The sequence below is a fragment of the Schistocerca cancellata genome, chromosome 1, assembly GCF_023864275.1.
Source record: "Schistocerca cancellata isolate TAMUIC-IGC-003103 chromosome 1, iqSchCanc2.1, whole genome shotgun sequence".
In the NCBI taxonomy this organism is placed as follows: Eukaryota; Metazoa; Arthropoda; class Insecta; order Orthoptera; family Acrididae; genus Schistocerca; species Schistocerca cancellata.
This window is the reverse complement of record NC_064626.1, coordinates 381,460,248-381,482,249: the sequence shown is the minus strand read 5'-3', so window position 1 is coordinate 381,482,249 and position 22,002 is coordinate 381,460,248. Positions and strand designations below refer to the sequence as shown.

The window sequence follows — 22,002 nt, the reverse complement described above, 5'->3', positions numbered from 1 at the left end:
AAAAAAATGGTTCCAGTCATATCTAGCAAATAGAATACAGATGACTGAAATAAAACATTTATCATGTAATTCCAACTGTATTGAAAAACATATTTCTGACCCCAAACATATAAATATAGGTGTACCACAGGGTAGTGTCCTAGGTCCAGCACTATTTTTAATTAATATTAATGATTTCCCACAAAGTATACAGCATGGGCATACAATATTGTTTGCAGATGACTGTGCTAATCAGTGACACATCATATGTAGATCTAAGAGAGAAAGCTGAAGAAACACTAAAAATTGTATATGAGTGGGCAGCTAATAACAAAGTCACACTTAATATTAAGAAAACAAGTGCTGTGAACTTTTACATGAATAAAAAACCATATTATAATAACCTGAAGTTAGGTAATGAAACCATACAATGGGTGGAAAGAACAAAATTTCTTGACATGCGAGTTGATAGTCAGCTGAAGTGGGAAGACCTGTAAAAATACTTCATAACAGAATCCCTACAGCATGCTATGCCCTCAAAGTTCTTACTTCAGCATGTGATATTTCATGTATTAAATCAGTATACTGTTAGTAGTTATGGGATAATATTCTGGGGAGTGAACAGGAAAAATGTCGAAGCTATATTCAAAATGCAGAAAAGGGCAGTACGTATAATGACCAAGAGTGGCAGCATGGCTCACTGCCTTGAACTTTTTAAAATGCTGGGAATCTTAACTGTCCCATGTGAATATATTTTTTAGAATGTTATGTACATTAAAAAAAAAAATTAAAAAAATAAAAAAGGACAATATGTTAACAATGGTTCTGTACATGGTCACGAAACTAGGAACTGCAATAATTTGCATCTGGTTGGAAAAAATAAAGTTAAAACACAACAGAGTCTACTGTACAATGCCATCAAGTTATATAATAAATTACCGCAAAACATAAAAGACAGAGACAATCTCCTCCTCCAAAGAAAAACTAAAAATTTTTTACAAAATAAAAGTTACTATACAGTAATGGAGGACTTGAGTTAAAAAAGGTTCTGTGTTAAACTATATGGAGAAATAATAATTATATAAGACTGAAAAATGTAAATTAGATAATAAGAAAATCTCACTGTCAACTATTGTGTAAGAAATAAATTTAAACTGTTAAATTGTCTATTATTCAATGACGAAATCCATACAATGTAAATTGTTTCACGGATTAATAAAAAAAGCAAATCAAATCCTTTCCTTTAGAATCCATATACCTACTCCCAAATACAAATAAGGTCAATAGGTCAGCTCAAAGACATGGAGACTATGGATCATGTGCAGTCACAGCAGAATGGAGCTCAGGATGGAGCTGTAGCACATTTTCAATTCAGGTATGTTAGTTTCTCAATGAACAATTTTGAGGCTACTGGATTGCGTGTTGTTCAGCAGCATCTCCAGCCTCATTCAAATGGCCACTACAAAGCTCGGACCTTATCATGCCAAACAACTCACTATGTCAAGTCCTCAAAACATTGAGGAAGACATGGATAGGCACAGATCTCTGTGCAAGTATGACAGTGTACATACATAACTGATGGATACACTGTTTTCATATGAAAATACTCCAATAAACAGTATACTTTGACCTATGTGGTATGGGGACTCCTCAGACACAATACAGGTACGGCATCTGGAACTGTTACATCCACAGTTGGACCACGAAGTTATCTGAATATACTGATAAAAGTGTTGCAGCCTTTACAAACGGTATCCTGACCAGCTACTCCTACACAAATTTCCTCAGCATTTCTTCCCATAAGCCCAATGGAGACACAAACAGTTACTCCTTCATTACTCAGGTTCTGAAAAGCAACAACATACCTCTTGAAATGTTCAGCTACCTCCTATGTCCTAAAATGAGAGACATACTACAAAAAATTCTAGACCTACATCCTCCAGCCTGTAGACGGTACTCAGTCACTCATCAGCCTAATGAGTTCACACCTTCAGCTACATTTATAAATGCTAGGTGTAAGCACTGAACATCAGGGGCACCTACAGGGGTCAGACGACAGCATGGACGTACAGCGAGGAATACATGCTTGAATATAAATGCAGATGCCAGCGAATCCTCCAGTTGTGCTCTTGTATTTGACCACTGTAAGATCCCCACCTTACTCTTCACTGCTATCTTCATGGTCACAATAGATAATTACTTTTAATTTAGTCAATATATTCCAGGTCAGAAAGGAACCTTGTTGTCATGTTAGAGGCTGGGTACAATCACAATCTGAGATGGTTTTCAGTGATAGTTATAAAATGTGTTATGTCACAAATATGCAGATTTATTAAATGTGACACTTAATAAGACACACTTTCCACATTCTAATATTCGGTAAAATATGTCATTAATGTTGTGGCATATGCCAATTAGAGCACATAATGAGCATACAAGCATTCATATGTCTTACGCAAAAGCAAGCTTGCCAGCCACTACTAGCTCTTAACACAACTCGCAGCTGCTAACATGCTGCATATCAGACTTTAACAAACTTTACACTACGAAAGACCCTTGCTGAATGTACTTGATACATTGCAAGTGTCAGTCATGATCAGAACGGACATATTGTTGGTGCTCGTAACCAAGGTAGCTGAAGTGACCAGTATTTCAAGAGGCATATTATTGAAGATTTATATTGCATAGAGGGAAAGCAGGAAATCAGCATCTGCTACATCACACAGCAGATGAACGTGCTAGTTGAGTGACCATTACAGACAGTCACTGAAGAGGATTGTAATTGGAAAAAAAGAAGACAATGACAGCTGCAAAAGTCACTGCAGAACCAAATGCTGTGCAGATGAAGGGAACTCTGCATGCTGGGAACTGCAGGGCAAGATGGAATTTCAAAACCATAAATCAGTGATGTGAATGCCCATAACAGGAAAATGTGGTGTCCAAGCCATAAAACAAGAACTATGGAGCAATGAAAGAAAGTCATTTGGTGAGATGAGTCTTGTTCCACACTGCTTCCAACTTCTGGCCGAGTTTATGTCCCAAGTGCGAAACACGAAGGTGATTCAGTAATGATTTGAGCAGCCATATCATGGTATTCCATGGGCCCCACGGACACTCTGCGATGTTGCATTACTGCCAAGGATTATGTGACCATTTTGGTTGATCAGGTCCATCACATGGTACAATGTTTGTTCCTCAATGGTGATGCTATGTGCCATGACAACAGCTCCCCAGTTCACACAGCTCACAGCTTCCATGACTGGTTTTGCGAGTATGAGGATGAATGGACACATCTCCCCTAGCCACCACAGTCACCTGATCTCAATGTCACTGAGCATTTGCTGTCTACTTTGGAGAGAAGGGTGCATATTGCTACCAACCTCCATCATCATTACCTGAACTTGCCACCATTTTGCAGGAAGAATGTGTAAGTTTCCCTTGAAAACCATAAAGAATCTGTATTTCCATTCAGAGATGACAGGAAGCTATTTTCAATGCCCAAGGTTTTCCTGCACTGTATCAGACATGGCAATGCATTGTGTTTATGGTGTTTCCATATTTCTGACCATCCCCCGTACCTTTTTGGTGTCATGGCTGGCTTACACCATAGGCATCAGCTTTGGACATGACAACCCAGCTAGCTGGTATAAGCCTCATCATCTCGTGCCAGCGTCCAAGTCAAGACTCAATCGTACTCCTGGAGCCAGTGGATAGGCTAGCCATGTTATTATCTTCATACACTCAGCAACCAGCCACTTTTCCTAGATCCAATGACAGAGATTCAAATGCCCCTTCGTCCCTGTCAGTCCCAGCACAACCTTGGTAATGTAAGACAATATGATGAAATGGATGGATTTCTCAACATGTAGTGGAAATGTTGAGTCACAGACAGGCACAACAAAAAGACTGCTAACCAAGTAAGCTTTTGGCCAAAGGTTTTCTGCTGAATTAAGGCAAAACACACACACACACACACACACACACACACACACACACACACACACACACACACACAAGTGCAACTCGACAGGGAGCGTGTGTGTGAGTGTGTGTACATATTAACTTTACTGTGCCTTAACTGTAACGAAGACTTTTTTTCCAATGAAAATCTGAGTTACACATTTGTGAATGTTCAACCTTTTCATCATGCTGCCAGCAGTTGGATATCACTATGGAAACATCAGCAAGTCAATGTAGCAGTGCACAGCAACTTTTGACCACCAGAATACACTGTATAATTCAATACTGTTATTGTTATTTTGCAAGGTAATTATTGAATGATCATTACTATTTATCGCAATGGAGAATATTTTGTGATTAGTTATTTTAGTCCACATGAAGCCAAGCATACAAGGTATTTTTTGAAAACAGGTACACATTTTTGAATAAATCTTGCACCTAAAATCATTAACAAATCACCTATGAACATTACCACACAAAGAAAAATTTTCCTTCCTCCAGAAAAAATTCAGGTCTGAAAGTGTTAATTCAGAAGAAGGCTTATTGGCTGAAAGCTAACTTGTTTAGCACTCTGTTTGTTGCACCTGTCTGTGACTCAACATTTCCACTACTTGATGAGTAGCATCTATCCTTTTCATAAAGTTGTCATTATTCCAGTCTGAATTTTCCTTGATAATTTTTCTTATATGAAGTAACGATAACACCATCAGCTGTATTTACTGGTTTTAATCATACACAACTGGTTTTGGTATTACAATACACCATCTTTAGGTCCCTCTACGACTTTGGGTGATAACACTGACATCAGGAATCATCAAAAGTAAAGTCAATCTGTTGGTGACATATGCACCAAAAACATTATTAAGTTTTGTGGACACTATATATATATATATCTTCTACAAAAAGTGTGATGATGATCCCAATGTTAACATTATCACCCAGAGTCATAGAATGATCTGAAGATGGTGTATTATAACACCAAAACCAGTTGCACATGAACAAACCCAGTAAATATAGTTGGTGGTGGTGGTGGTGTTACTTCATGTAACAGTTGTTGTCCCAATATCCACCAGAAGATGGATGTACAGAGATTGGTAATTTTTAGTCCTATGTGCAGATTAAAAGGAGGGGTATACTACCCCATGCTGGCATGCATATCAACGGATTTAGCAAGGCAGAGACAATATCACTGTCCACTAACGTTACCACCAAGCTCGGAGGACTCTACATGATAGATATGGGTATGGCCACTAGTTTGCTGCACCTAGTAAATCTCAGGACGGCATTGGCAACTCTCACTGCAAGTACCAAATGGAACTATTTGTACTGCAGCACTGGATCACTTGTTTACCTACACCCTTATTCTACTTTCCAAGTTTGTTTCTGCTTTTTGATTTCACTGGTTCTGGCATAAGATAATGGTATCTGATTAGGTTTTCTAATCAAGGGACGAGTTCATTTGCTGGCGAGTTTACTGTCATGCCAGTAATACATTAGGTTGCAGTGCTGCTGCTCTGAACATTCATTAAAAACTTAATGTATTACTATCACATCAGAAAGCAAATAATTGAGAGTCAGACACTACAATTATACAAAACACAAAGATACACAAAAATAGGTGGGCATCACCCCACATTACTAATAACTAGCCTTGGTACAAACATGAGAGAAAAGGGTGGCAGTAATGTCGTCTATGATGAAACTGAATGGAATCACTAGAACAAGGTTGTGGGTGTTCTGGAGGAACTCATACTCAGTTCAGTATGGCATTAACCTAATTAACTGCCATTAATTACTGTAACTTCCATGCAGAGAACCATGCAAAAATTGAATAGAAAGATCATATCTTTCCCACAGATGCTACTTGGGGAATGGCTGTATGTAGAAGGACACAAATTCTACATTTAACTAATTGGTGTCAATGACGTGTTTCTGTAGAGCATATGACTTTCCTCCAGACAATGCACTAGAAATCAGTAAGTAACATGGAGATAAATTAATACAACAAATAATACACTCTGTTTACAGTGAAGAACACACACTCTAGGAATGTGTGAAATGTATAGTGTGACATAATGTGCAATAAAAAAAAGGGGTGAAAATCATTTAAGCTTTGGATTATAAAATAAAATATGTGAACTAAATCAACTACATTAGCCATCAGGATGACACGTAAAAAACAATAAACGAATTAACTAAACAATCCAACTGTACCTAAACTACACGACAATTCTCAATACACACTGTAATTTCACAGAACTTTCATCTGGCAAATTTGAGTACTACTAATACGTGCAGTAACTTCAAAACCCAGTCACTGAATGAATGAGGGTTTTCACATATGAGGTTTATTACTTTATTCATTAGTAGCACGTTTTATTAGTTCAAAAAATTTACATATATGCTCAATAAAACAACTCATTAAAAGCTTGGCAAGACATAGCATTCTTCTCATAAGTGATTTTCCGAAAAGTGGCATCTCTGAAAAATATCACCATTTCCAGTAACAGGTTAATATTACTGCAAATATGTAGAATAAAATACAAAGTCACTTACTTTGCAACTAAGCTCTGAACAGAATACACTAGGAAGTAAGTGAAACATAAAGTAATCTCTGCCTGAGATTCAATAGTTCTATATCACTAATTTGATTCTATATCCATATCTTGTATATGACATTTACTACCACTCAAACTTCCTCTTACTTTGAGAATGGCGAGAGGGCTTACCATACAACTGACTTCTGTGGCTAACAATATTCTTTACAACTGTGATAATGATCTTCCCTCTACAATACTGCTGGACTCATTTTGCTGTCTTAATCGTACCACTGCCATGGGACATCAGATTTCCATGCTAATTATGCTCATCTTCCTAATGTATTTCATACTTCACTACATTTTCTTAAAATATTAATTATTTTCATTACAAACCTTCACAAATTCCTTGTCCCTCAGTGATATTTCATGAGTTTTTACATGCCTTCCATTCATATCTTGATAAATCAGTATTATTGTAGGATTTGGACAACCATGGAGGAAATTAAGGTCTTGAACCTGTAGTTCTTCCATTCTACAGGGTAGAGAAAAAACAAAGAATACAAGTGGGTAGTATAAATGTTCACATTTTATTCACACAGTAGAAATTAAAATCATGTTTTACCAAGAAGATATAATAATTAATTATAATTGCAATTTTTGTATTTACATGTGGGGTAGATGTGATCCAGATATTTTGGCAAATGTTTGAGTTAATTAATGGAAAGAATAAAGGTAACCATACATTGAATATATGCAATGTTAAGTGTTCAGCAAGCACATAAACAAGACTAAGAAATGACTAGAAATGGTTCATGGTATCGTCTGCTGCTATGCACTGTGTGGTGGCTTACGAACTATGGACTATGTAGAGCTCTTCATACCCTTTAATCAATGAGGTGCAATCTCAATCATCTTAAGACAAATAAAAGATATTTAAGTATTGTTAGCTCTCCGAAGAGTAAGAATTCTGTAAATATTGATAGCATCACAATATAGCTATTGTAAGGCTGCCACAATGAAATAAGGAATGCTTCTGGAGAGAATTAAGTATGGCATAGACAACTTTACAAAACTAGAGATGAAACAAGTCCCACTATTGCACTATTCACTCCTGACCACATTTTGAAAAGTTCTTGAAAAATCGTTACACAAAAAGATTGTGGAGCAGCTTGCAAATTTAAGCTTCACTGACAAAACACAGTTTGTCTTTCAAAAAAGTATCTCTACTCATGAAGACATTTTTTCATCCACAATGTCTTAAGTCACTGAACAGTAAGAATGCTAACTGGCATCTTTTTTTGTCTGACCAAGGCAATCGATAGCGTAGACCACCAAATTGGCCATTCCATGCCAAGGTCTAGTTGTGGAAAAAGTTTTCACACGGCTATCACCAAATTTGCCGAAATTTTCTGTCAACATTTGCACATGATCCAAACAAACATTGGTAAAGTTTTACTTTTGCCAATTTAATACTTGCAGAGATAAGGTCATTTGTTTGATCCTACAGTGCAGCTATGAACAGTGCACCCATGAGATTTAGGCAAATTTGAGATGTAATATCTCCAGCAATGTTTTCTTGAAAGGAAAAAAACTAGGTCATATTTTTGTGCTCTTTTAAGCAAAATAATAAAAAAAGATTTCCTGAGTGTTTTGCATATGAATAATCTGCAGCACAGTCAGCCGAAAAACTACACACTTGAAAAAAAGAGCAAAGTTTAGCTTTTTATCTCTCCAAAAGTAACTGCTGGATAAAGCTGAAACTTGGCAGATATAAACTTACAATACAAGATCTTAGAATATAAAATTTCGTTCTCCTAGTTCTTTCCATCAGAGTACAAATTGAAGCAAAGTTGATGATGTTCCCAACAGCCCAACTTAAAAAAAAGAAAGAATGTTCTGCAAACTCTTTTAAACTATTTCATTAGAAACATCATGTTCTAAGCCATCCAGAAAACTAGATTCAGTTTTGCAATGCAATCATATAAGCCCCTAACAAACAATAACAATGGGCTCATATTGTAGTGGTACTCAAATCTTAACATCTTTTTTATGTTCTACAATTGTTTAATACTCTCTGTGGAAGATAATATCAAAAGTCCTGATGATTAAGAAATGACCTTTACTCATAAAAACTGCACATAAGTAGTTTTTTTATTTTTTAGACATCTCTACAGCATTCAGCTCTACAGAATTCTTTTCCTAAAAAATTAAATTGAATAAGGAATTGTGCCTCTAATAATGTGAGGTTATCATATTTCAATTGTATGATTTTTTGGGTTCTGTCTTATCAGAACTTCTTCCCAAAATTCTACCAGTGACATCATCTGCCTGGCAGCATAGTTTTCCTCGAGACATTCTACAGCAAATTAATGAAACCTGTAAAAAAATCAAGTAGTTTGAAGCAAACATAAGCTTAGGACCCTAAATGAGACCTCTGCTAGCTCTGGCCTCTGACACTTATAGAAACGTATTATTTCCTGTGTAAAGAAACCCTTATCATGCTTGGGAATCTGTGGTTAAGAAACCCATCTGTAGCTGCTGTTGCACAGATATCGAGTGTGTCCCCTATGGTGATGGCAATGCTAGTTTTGACACTTTAAAAGAAATTGGCAGTGGTTAAGCCATCATGAACCATAAGAACACAGTTACACATTTTTTCATCAGCACACTAATGTTCCACATAAACTGCACACTATGCTAAGCAAAGTATCTCACCTTGGTAACAATAATATACTCAGCAAATCACAATTTGGGTTTCCAAAGGGTTGCTCTACTGAGAATGGCATTTATATGATCACACACCGGGTATTACAAGCATTAAATAACAAAATAGCACCAGTAGCTATTTTGTGTGACCTATCCAGGGCATACGATTGTGTGAATCATAGTATACTTCTAAATAAATTGAAGTTTTATGGGATTGATGGTATATCCAACCAATGGATCGTGTCATGTCTAACCAAAAGAATGGAGGAAGTTGTACTTGGTAGTAATTCAACCAACAGAATCCAGGGACACAATTCTGACTGGGGAGAAATCACATATGGAGTTCCCCCAAGGCTCAACCTTAGATCCACTAATGTTTCTCGCATATGTAAATGATCTATTGCCTAATGTACAACAAGTAGAATAAGCAGAATTAGTTCTTTTGCAGATGACACCAGTACTGTAATCACTCCCTGTGTGTGTGTATATAAAGATGCTGTAGCTTAGCAAACGAAAGCGTTGGTATGTTGATAGGAGACAATGTCTGCTTGTGTCTGTATATATATATATATATATATATATATATATATATATATGTGTGTGTGTGTGTGTGTGTGAATGTATATCTGTCCCTTTTTCCCCCTTTCCCCCTCTTTCCGCTCCCGGGATTGGAATGACTCCTTACCCTCTCCCTTAAAACCCACATCCTTTCATCTTTCCCTCTCCTTCCCTCTTTCCTGATGTAGCAACCGTGGGTTGCAAAAGCTTGAAATTTGTGTGTGTCTGTTTGTGTGTTTTTTATTGTCTCCTATCAACATACCAACACTTTCGTTTGGTATGTTACAGCATCTTTATTTTTAGATATATTTTTCCCACGTGGAATGTTTCCCCTCTATATATATATATATATATATATATATATAATAGAAGGAAACAATCCATGAAGGAAAAATATACCTAAAAACAAAGATGATGTGACTTACCAAATGAAAGTGCTGGCAGGTCGACAGACACACAAACGAACACAAACATACACACAAAATTCAAACTTTCGCAACCAACGGTTGCCTCATCAGGAAAGAGGGAAGGAGAGGGAAAGACGAAAGGATTTGGGTTTTAAGGGAGAGGGTAAGGAGTCATTCCAATCCCGGGAGCGGAAAGACTTACCTTAGGGGGGAAAAAGGACAGGTACACACACACACACACACACACACACACACACACACACACACACATATCCATCCGCATATACACAGACTTAAGCAGACATTTGTAAAGGCAAAGAGTTTGGGCAGAGATGTCAGTCGAGGCGGAAGTACAGAGGCAAAGATGTTGTTGAAAGACAGGTGAGGTATGAGCGGCGGCAAATTGAAATTAGAAATTAGCGGAGATTGAGGCCTGGCGGATAGCGAGAAGAGAGGATATGCTGAAGGGCAAGTTCCCATCTCCGGAGTTCTGACAGGTTGGTGTTAGTGGGAAGTATCCAGATAACCCGGACGGTGTAACACTGTGCCAAGATGTGCTGGCCATGCACCAAGGCATGTTTAGCCACAGGGTGATCCTCATTACCAACAAACACTGTCTGCCTGTGTCCATTCATGCGAATGGACAGTTTGTTGCTGGTCATTCCCACATAGAACGCTTCACAGTGTAGGCAGGTCAGTTGGTAAATCACGTGGGTGCCTTCACACGTGGCTCTGCCTTTGATCGTGTACACCTTCCGGGTTACAGGCCTCCAACCTCAACTCCTTTGGTTCCATCAGATTCACCTGGTCCTACTCTAAATCCCATGCCACTTTCCTTGACGTTGACCTCCACCTGTCCAATGGCCAGCTTCACACGTCCGTCCACATCAAACCCACCAACAAGCAACAGTACCTCCATTATGACAGCTGCCACCCATTCCACATCAAACGGTCCCTTCCTTACAGCCTAGGTCTTCGTGGCAAACGAATCTGCTCCAGTCCGGAATCCTTGAACCATTACACCAAAAACCTGAAAACAGCTTTTGCATCCCGTAACTACCCTCCCGACCTGGTACAGAAGCAAATAACCAGAGCCACTTCCTCATCTCCTCAAACCCGGAACCTTCCACAGAAGAACCCCAAAAGTGCCCCACTTGTGACAGGATACTTTCCGGGACTGGATCAGATTCTGAATGTGGCTCTCCAGCAGGGATACGACTTCCTCAAATCCTGCCCTGAAATGAGATCCATCCTTCATGAAATCCTCCCCACTCCACCTAGAGTGTCTTTCCGCCGTCCACCTAACCTTCGTAACCTCTTAGTTCATCCCTATGAAATCCCCAAACCACCTTCCCTACCCTCTGGCTCCTACCCTTGTAACCACCTCCGGTGTAAAACCTGTCCGATGCACCCTCCCACCACCACCTATTCCAGTCCTGTAACCCGGAAGGTGTACACGATCAAAGGCAGAGCCACGTGTGAAAGCATCCACGTGATTTACCAACTGACCTGCCTACACTGTGAAGCGTTCTATGTGGGAATGACCAGCGACAAACTGTCCATTCGCATGAATGGACACAGGCAGACAGTGTTTGTTGGTAATGAGGATCACCCTGTGGCTAAACATGCCTTGGTGCATGGCCAGCACATCTTGGCACAGTGTTACACCGTCCGGGTTATCTGGATACTTCCCACTAACACCAACCTGTCAGAACTCTGGAGATGGGAACTTGCCCTTCAGCATATCCTCTCTTCTCGCTATCCGCCAGGCCTCAATCTCCGCTAATTTCTAATTTCAATTTGCCGCCGCTCATACCTCACCTGTCTTTCAACAACATCTTTGCCTCTGTACTTCCGCCTCGACTGACATCTCTGCCCAAACTCTTTGCCTTTACAAATGTCTGCTTGTGTCTGTGTATATGCGGATGGATATGTGTGTGTGTGTGTGCGCGAGTGTATACCTGTCCTTTTTTCCCCCTAAGGTAAGTCTTTCCGCTCCCGGGATTGGAATGACTCCTTACCCTCTCCCTTAAAACCCAAATCCTTTCGTCTTTCCCTCTCCTTCCCTCTTTCCTGATGAGGCAACCGTTGGTTGCAAAAGCTTGAATTTTGTGTGTATGTTTGTGTTCGTTTGTGTCTATCGACCTGCCAGGGGATATATATATATATATCTCCTTCCCTCTTTCCTGACGAGGCAACCGTTGGTTGCGAAAGCTTGGATTTTGTGTGTATGTTTGTGTGTCTGTCGACCTGCCAGCACTTTCATTTGGTAAGTCACATCATCTTTGTTTTTAAATATATATATATATATATATATATATATATATATATATATATATATATATATTTATATATATATATATATATATATATTTATTTATTTATTTAAAAACAAAGATGATGTGACTTACCAAATGAAAGTGCTGGCAGGTCGACAGACACACAAACAAACACAAACATACACACAAAATCCAAGCTTTCGCAACCAACGGTTGCCTCGTCAGGAAAGAGGGAAGGAGAAGGAAAGACAAAAGGATATGGGTTTTAAGGGAGAGGGTAAGGAGTCATTCCAATCCCGGGAGCGGAAAGACTTACCTTAGGGGGAAAAAAGGACAGGTATACACTCGTACACACACACATATCCATCCACACATATATCTGTGTATGTGTGGATGGATATGTGTGTGTGTGCGCGAGTGTATACCTGTCCTTTTTTCCCCCTAAGGTAAGTCTTTCCGCTCCCGGGATTGGAATGACTCCTTACCCTCTCCCTTAAAACCCATATCCTTTTGTCTTTCCTTCTCCTTCCCTCTTTCCTGACGAGGCAACCGTTGGTTGCGAAAGCTTGGATTTTGTGTGTATGTTTGTGTTTGTTTGTGTGTCTGTCGACCTGCCAGCACTTTCATTTGGTAAGTCACATCATCTTTGTTTTTAAATATATTTTTCCTTCGTGGAATGTTTCCTTCTATTATATATATATATATATATATATATATATATATATATATATATATATATATATATATATATATATATATATATATATAATAGAGGGAAACATTCCACGTGGGAAAAATATATCTAAAAAGAAAGATGATGAGACTTACCAAACAAAAGTGCTGGCAGGTCGATAGACACACAAACGAACACAAACATACACACAAAATTCAAGCTTTCGCAACCAACGGTTGCCTCATCAGGAAAGAGGGAAGGAGAGGGAAAGACGAAAGGATTTGGGTTTTAAGGGAGAGGGTAAGGAGTCATTCCAATCCCGGGAGCGGAAAGACTTACCTTAGGGGGAAAAAAGGACAGATGGTCTCACCCTGAATTTCACAAAGACAAATCACATTCAGTTCTGCACTTCTAGGGGTACGGCACCAGTGATAAGTGTAACACATGGTGATGAAATAATACATACGGTGGAAACTTCAAAATTCTTAGGTGTCCATATTGATGAGAATTTGAATTGGTAAAACACATTTTGGAACTCCTAAAACAACTTAGTTCAGCCACATTTGCCCTTAGAATCATAGCAAATTTAGGGGAGAGAGAAATCAGTAAGTTGACATATTTTGCTTATTTTCATTCAGTGATGCCATATAGAATAATGTTCTGGGGTAACTCATCTTCAGGAAAGAAGGTCTCCATTGCCCAAAAATGTGCTGTAAGAATAATATGTGATTCTCACCAGCGATCATATTGTAGACATCTGTTTAAGGAGTTGGGCATTCTGATTACTGCTTCACAGTATATTTATTCCCTTAGGAAGTTTGTTGTAAATAATCCACTACAGTTCAAAAGGAACAATAAGGTACATAATTACAATACTAGAAGAAAAAATGAATTCATTTCAACATTAAGGTTTCTTTAGCACAGAAAGGGGTGCACAACACTCCAACAAAAATTTTTGACCACTTACCCACTGACATCAAATGTCTAACAGACAGCAAGGTAAAATCCGAAAATAAACTGAAGCAGTTTCTCTTTGACAACTCCTTCTATTCCAAAGAAATGTCTATATTTGTAATGTGTAAAAGGAGGTGGATAGGAATTGTAGCTCAATCTGTACATCTTGTTTTCATTCCAGGGGAAAAAATGGTGATGTTTAAGGTACAAATTAATTTGCAATATGAATGTAAAATGACTTGTTCCACATCATGACGATTTATCGTGCAAAATGATCCATGGAACATGAAAGTAAATAACTAACTAACTAGACATCAAACTGAAATTAAATTAGCACATCAATAGAAGACACAATAAAAAGACAGTCTCATAAATCTCTGTAACATGAATCCATTCCCAAACATGTCAGGAAGACTGCTACGAACTTAAGAAAAATTTGCACAATGTGATAATGGTATAAAATCTGAAGACTATTTAAATAATGTGTGCAGCACCTATTGTGCAACAATTTTACTACCATGATCTTCACTGCCTGCACAGTTAAATCATGACGTTTATAACCAGTTTGATTCAGCAACTTAAGAAAAATTTGCACAATGTGATAATGGTATAAAATCTGAAGACTATTTAAATAATGTGTGCAGCACCTATTGTGCAACAATTTTACTACCATGATCTTCACTGCCTGCACAGTTAAATCATGACGTTTATAACCAGTTTGATTCAGCAGTCATAGCAGAACAACAGACTGAAATATGTCATCATGAGTTGTGACAAAAAGACACTGCCCCCCCATTTGTAAAGTTTTGCGAGTTATTCTTTATCTCACTTTCTAGTCATAAAACATTTTAATATTGCCTTCCCAATACAGTGCCAAAGAAATGTAGAACAAAATGCAAGATGCCAGACCTAATTTGAATATCACCAGAATGTGAGCCCATTTTCAATGCACCTCCAACTTGTCATTTTTTAGGGTCCTATACGCTCACATTGCAAAACCAAATCTAGTTTTTTTATGGTTTAGTACCTGATCTTTCTAATGAAATTGGTTTAAAAGAGTTTTCAGATGACACTTTTATAAAAGTGGGCAAAAAAAAGGCATTTTAGAAAAACTGTCATTTTTGCCCTCAATTTGTAAACTACTGGAAAGAAGTAGAAGAATGAAGTTTTATATTCTAAGACCCTAAACTGATAAGTTTGTAAGTTTCAAGTTTCAGGTTTATACCACAGCTATTTTTGGAAATATAAAAAGCTAAACTTCACGTTTTTTAGCTTCTATTTTGTTCATATGACTTTTCTGCAGATTAGCCATACAAAAATTACTCAGAAAATATTTTTTTTATTATTTCGCTTTAGAACGTACAAAAGTCATACAATGCAGCCTAGTTTAGTTACTCTGAAGAAAGTATTGGCAGAGACATTATGTCTCGAAGTTGTCAAAAACTAAAGGGTTTACTGTTGATAGCTGCACTATGGGGTCAAACAAATGACTACCTCCAGAAGTATTGAATTAGTGATCATGAAATTTTACTCACTTTTACTGGGGACATGTTTAAAAGTTGATACAAAATATCATCATACTCTGTGAAGGTCATGCAGAAACCTCTAGGCCACTTGGTATGGAATGATCCAAATATTCTCTATAGAATCATGGGAACAAAAATTAATTTGTTAAAAATAATACTTCAAAGATAGTATGCAACTGGCAATTCTACATGTTATGAAAGCAGTTCATGAGATGCAGTACTCGCTGACTGGGGTACTCCAGCAAGGAGTTCCTCGGGTGTCTGTACTCTGGCTCTTGCTGTATTGTTAATGATCCATCTGTATCAATAAGCAAACTATGAAACTTTAACTACGTTCGGTGGTGAGTAATGTGTCTATCAATGGCTTAAAATGTGATGACAATGACACACTCCAAGAAGTTATGGTGCTTTTCACTATAAACTCATTCTCAATGAAACTAGCTTCATTCAGTTCCACACAAACCATAACCACCCAAAAGAAATTGATGTTATGCATAACAATTAACTAATAAAGCAAATAAACCCTGCAAAATGTTTGGGAGTTACCTTAGAGTGTAAACTGAATTGGGGACATCACATACTCCAGACACTAAACACTGTCTCTAAATCAGCATATATTGGCTTTTTTCCATTCCACTAATGTGGTGAGATACAATGCTCTGCACAATGTGCCAACTTCAAGGGGTAAGGAGAGGCGGGGAGGGGGGGGGGGGGGGGGGAAGCAGCAATTTGAAATCATGACCACATCACAATACATATATTCTCTTGTAGGTTATGTTGTAAATAACTCCCCTGCCTATGAAAAATACTATACCATTGAAATAAGACTAGGCAAAAGACTGATCTCCACTGTGAACTACTGAATCTGTTGTTAACACAGACACTGGTCCAGTATACCAGTACCAAAGTTTTCAGTTCCCTAACAAGCAATATTAAATTCATGAGAGTGAATAATCCTGATTCAACAAACATACAGAAGTACTTTTTGTCCATAAAACTGACAAACAAAATTATCATTTAAATATTTAATTACTGGCACAGCATTCAAAATAGTAATTGTACATACCTTTAACTGTCGTGACGTGAATGATACAAGATGTCCTAAATTCTGTGTTCATTATTACTAACATTCTACTTCATATCTGTGTGGAGGCATTCCATTTACTACAGTGCAATTCCTAGGATTAAATGGTAATTTTACAATTGTTCCATGGAACAAAAAATAAAATAAATAAGAACAAACAAATATACCTTATACTTGAAGCTTTCAGCTCACTGTTGTCTTTTTCAAGAGGTATTATTTTGAATAGGCCATCATAAAGACGAAGACCAATAACTCGGGCTTCTGGATCAATTACAGCTATTATTCCCGTCTCTGAAGGTTTTCCTATTCTGTCTGCTACATTACCATGAGCTTTAGTTATTATTTCAAGGTTGTCACCTTCTCCAACACATTCCAGTATCATTGCATTGTACCTTGCAGTTACAATGAACAGTAAGTCTTTAGTCTCATTCTGTAAATTTGAAAATGGCATAATTATTGTACAAATTTATATTAATAATTACATGAACATAAAACTACTACTTAGGAAGGCTATCCAGTAAGAATCATAAGAATAAATTTAATTTTACGGTGGTTGTGGTTGTAGTAGTAGTAGTAGTAGTAGTAGCGTCCAAGTGTCCAATGGAATGGGTAAAAGGAGTAAGGAGATATGGAGGACAAGGGAATGTTGGAAAGGAGGAATGCTGCTGGCAGGGAGGGAGAGGCAGCAAGAAATTTGGTACGGCACGCAATGAAGTAGAAGAGTGGGTTTGGAGGAAGGTGGAGAGGGTGAGGTGAGAAGGAACTGAGGAAACGGGGACACTGTGAAGAGAGAAGTGGAATGGAGATTATTGCAGTAAAGTGGGAGGCAGAGCAACAGAGGAGGGTGTAGGACAGGGCCTCCTGGAGACTGAAGCCAGGAGAATTACCGAACACCATTTTATTATAAAATGGATGGCAGATATCGAAGTGGAGGTGCTGTTGATATTTGATGGGCTTTATACAGACAGACATTTTAGGGAGCCATCAGGAAAGTCAAGAATAACGTCCCGGAAGATGACAACCAAGGCCAAAGTGGACCAGGTGGAACAGATACGAGAGTGTGAGATGGTGGAGGAATGATTGTAGAGTGCCTTTGTCCTGGATCAGATCATGGAGATATTGTCAATGAACCTGAACCAATCAATTGGAGACACAACATTGTTGTTACAGGTAGTCTGAAAAAATCAGTTAATAGATGTTACCACAGATAAATCGTTGTATACGACTGGGGTTAACCCCCTCAGCATCAGTTAAGGCCTGAAGATGGTGCGCTGGAGCACCAAAACTGGTAGTCATAATAAATAACATGGTAAGGACAGCTGTAGGTGTCATTTTATTACGTAAGTGAACAGCTTAAGTCCATCAAACCTCCAATCAGAAGTTTAATAAACGTAGTAAACATGGTCCTTAGTAGGTTGTAATGTAATTTTTATTTAATCATGTGATTAGCTACTTTCGACTATTTGTCACTGTCAAGTACCTATAAAACCAATATGGAAAATCACTACGTTGTCTGCGTATGTTGCCATGTATAAATAACACTTTACACAACTCACATTAAGAGGATTTGCTGTTGATAACACAACATTAAATCGATTCTTTACATTTCATTTTGTATTAGTGTTTATTATATTAACATTGCTGCACAAATTTCTTACAACCACATGCTAACTGACAGCAGCTGGTAAATGAAATGATCGTATGGCATTTATTGGCCGGGATATCCCCTTTGGGGTTCGGTCACTGTATTGCAAGTCTTTTTAGTTGGCGCCACTTTGGGGACTTGTGTGTCAATGATGATGAAAATGGTGATTAAGGACACACAACACCCAGTCCCCTGCTGGGAATCGAACCTGGGGCCCCCTCGCGTGGTAGGCAGTAACGCTACCGCTGTGCTACAGAGGCGGACACAGCAGCTGGTAATTTGTTGTCACAGATTCGCATTCATCCAAAGACTGAAGACTCTTGATAGCACATATCATAGGCACATTACATATATTGCTGGCGTGCCAGACTTAGTTGATGTCATGTATAAAAACTACCAGTGACCAAATAATACATTAAGGGCATACAAATGGATATAAAATATTATATACAGTACATGGCATATCACTGGGTAAACTACTTTATTTTAATACATCATACTAACAAAAATATATATGAGGTAAGTACAAAAGCAGGAAGGGTTTTGTGGCCACACAAGTAAGAGTAACACCAAAATACAATGCGTGAAATAAAAAAAATTTTTTTAAAATCTGCGAGTTACCTTTCTGTACAAGTAGTCAGGTCTGGCTCCTGGGTATCTAGAAATAGCTTCAAGACACTGATAACTTATAGCATAATGAGTCATTATACCTGGCACGCCAGCAGTTGATAGAGTATTCTATTATTTGTGCAATTCTGTATGTAAATCATGTTTATTTTTGTTAATATTATGTTTTAAAGTAGTGTAGTTTACCTGGTGATATGCCATGTAGTGTATATAATACGAGGGTAGTCTGAAAAGTCCTTGAAATGGAATAGAAAAAAAGTACTTACATGACTGAAACACTTATTTTTCAATGTAGTCTCCTTGTAGACGAATGCACTTGGTCCAACGATGTTCCAGTGCCTTGATCCCATCTCAAAAATGAGTTTTCTCCAGGTCTGTAAAATAGTTGTGAACTTCGGCTATCAATTCATCGTTTGAAGTGAATCTTTGTTCACTAAGAAAAATCTTCAGTTTTGGGAAGAGATGGAAGTCTGGCAGAGCCATATCAGGTGAATAAGGCAGATGTGGCAATAATTCATACCTTAGATCATGTAATTCTGCCATGGTGATGGCACAATGTTTTTGATCCAGCGTCAAGAGTCACAGCACCCATCTTGCAAATAATTATGTCATTTCTAATTTTTCAGTTAAAATGTGATATACCCTTTCAGATGACATCTGGCATGTGTGAGCAATTTCACGCACTTTCAATCGGCGATCTTACATGACCATTTTGTGCACTTCTGCAATGATTTCAGGAGCAGTGACACATCTTGGCTGATCACCACGCAGATCATCATCTTAGCTCTCGCGACCAAATTTAAATTCATTTGTCCACTTGGCAACAGTTGAATATGAAGAGGAGAAGAGTCCCCCAGTGTATTATGGAAATCACCATGAATGTCCTTTGCTTTCATAGATTTCTTTATGAAGTACTTAATCATTGCTTGAATCTCAATTTTTTCCATTTTCGCAAATCACTATGCGGGAACAACAACAGAGCCATGTCACTGCCACAACTCTCTTCCAAGAATACTGATGTGGCACGTGTTTACAGGCAACAGTCCAATGAATATCATGTGAACAACTTGTTGCGCTGGCACTGACCTCTCGTGGTGATTCCAAGAACTTTCCAAACCACCGTCATATTTTATGTCCATTTGTATGCCCTTAATGTATTCTTTGGTTGCTGACTGTTTTTATACATGACATCAACAAAGTCTGGAACGCAAGCAATATTTGTAATGTGCATATGATATGTGCTATCGAGAGTCCTGTCTTTGGACGAATGTGAATCTGTGACAGCAAATTACCAGCTGCTGTCAGTTACCATGTGGTTGTAAGATATTTGTGCAGTATTGTTTTATCTTAAAATGAGGTGTTCAAATGGTTCAAATGGCTCTGAGCACTATGGGACTTAACATCTATGGTCATCAGTCCCCTAGAACTTAGAACTACTTAAACCTAACTAACCTAAGGACATCACACAACACCCAGTCATCACGAGGCAAAAATGAGGTATGTAAAGTGTTATTTATACATGGCAATGTATGCAGACAGTGCAGTTCTTTTCCATGTTGGTTCTACATGTGCTTGACAATGACAAATAATCAAAATTAGCTAATCTCATGATTAAATAAAACTCACATGACAGTCTATTACAGACCATGTTTACATTTATTAAACATCTGGATGCAGTGGATTCCCATAAATACAAAATTCCAATCAGAAGGACGGACATACGAACAATATTGGGAGGTGGTAACTTGTGCGCATAAGAAAGATCAGAAGGAAAACTAGGAAATATATAGACAAACAATGAGAGAAAGATAAAATAGTTGTAGAATATGAGATAAGGACAAAGGATTGATAAAACACAGTAATGGGATATAAAGTAGCCACAGAAGCAATATTAATATGATGGTGGAGAGAACTGATGGAATACAGAAACAGAAGGAGTAAAAGTTACCTAACAGCATATAACTGATATGCTGAGTGGGCAATAGCCATGTAAATACCAAATAAAACCCCTTCCATTTCACCTGGTCCTCATCAGCTTCATACTCCACCTTCTTGGATGTTAATCTTCACCTCTCTGATCCCTCCATAAAAGCTCCATCCATAACAAGTCCACCAACCACCAAAAGTACCTCCAATAGCTGTCATCCCTTATGTATTAGAACATTCTTTCTTTAATCTGGCCACCTTTACTACTATCGTAAGGATGTTGTAATAAACAACGGAAAATCCAGGACAGAAAAACTATATAAATTAGGAGAGAAAGAATTACTGTGAGCATGCCTAAACAAACATGCGCGCGTGTGTATCCCCCCCCCCACACACACACCCACCCACACACACAAACTCATGCACACATGGTTACTGTCATCTCTGGGCGCTGTTGTCTCACTGGGATGGGTACTGGGATACAGAAGAGGCATGGATGGAAGGGGGAAAGGGTAATGTTAGTCTTGGAGGAAGGTGATGCAATGCTGCCTGTGGGAGCATGCAGGGACACAGCAGCGGTGGGGACAGGATAGTTAATTGACTAATTTTGGTTGGAAGGGGGAGGAGGAGGGGGGGGGGGGGGGAAACAAACAGCAAAGTCATCAGTGCCTTGATCCAAGAGTGGTGGGAGATCGGAGGCTGCGGTGGTGGGAGAGAGGGTTGGTTTGTTGTATAAAGGGATCACACAACAGGGTCAACAGTCCCTTTCTCCTACTGCAAGCAAGGCTCAAGGTACAAAAACACGCAAAGTACATTATAGAAAGTAAAAGTGGGAAAAGGAATGGGGAACCACACCTAAAAATAAAACGATTGGAATGAACAAAAAATGGGAAAACATACATCAAACGGAAAAGTAGAAGGTATTAAAACCATAGAGCAGATGGGCTGGCTGATCACAATAATAAGAGGATGAGCCAGCCACTCTGCAACACATGACCCTCCCAAAAAACAAGGCAAAGTGAACACATATAGGGAAAAAAGATGACCACAAAGACAAACAAATGCAAAGAAAGCGCGACAGAGTTAAAATGGAAGGAGGGTGGCAGACATTGAGGGAAGCTAAATGCCCACCATTAGC

General features: G+C 38.4%; 1 protein-coding gene across 1 annotated transcript in view; it reads right to left on the bottom strand.

Annotated features, from left to right (window-relative positions):
• Nucleotides 1–22,002, bottom strand: part of LOC126175119 (DNA damage-binding protein 1) — a 189,650-nt gene that overhangs the window by 107,146 nt on the left and 60,502 nt on the right. The window contains exons 3-4 of the mRNA XM_049921676.1: nucleotides 16,834–17,096; nucleotides 6,873–7,011 (exon numbers count right to left, since the gene is read on the bottom strand). Coding sequence (XP_049777633.1) covers nucleotides 6,873–7,011; nucleotides 16,834–17,096 — 402 coding nt within the window. The remainder of the gene's footprint in view (nucleotides 1–6,872; nucleotides 7,012–16,833; nucleotides 17,097–22,002) is intronic.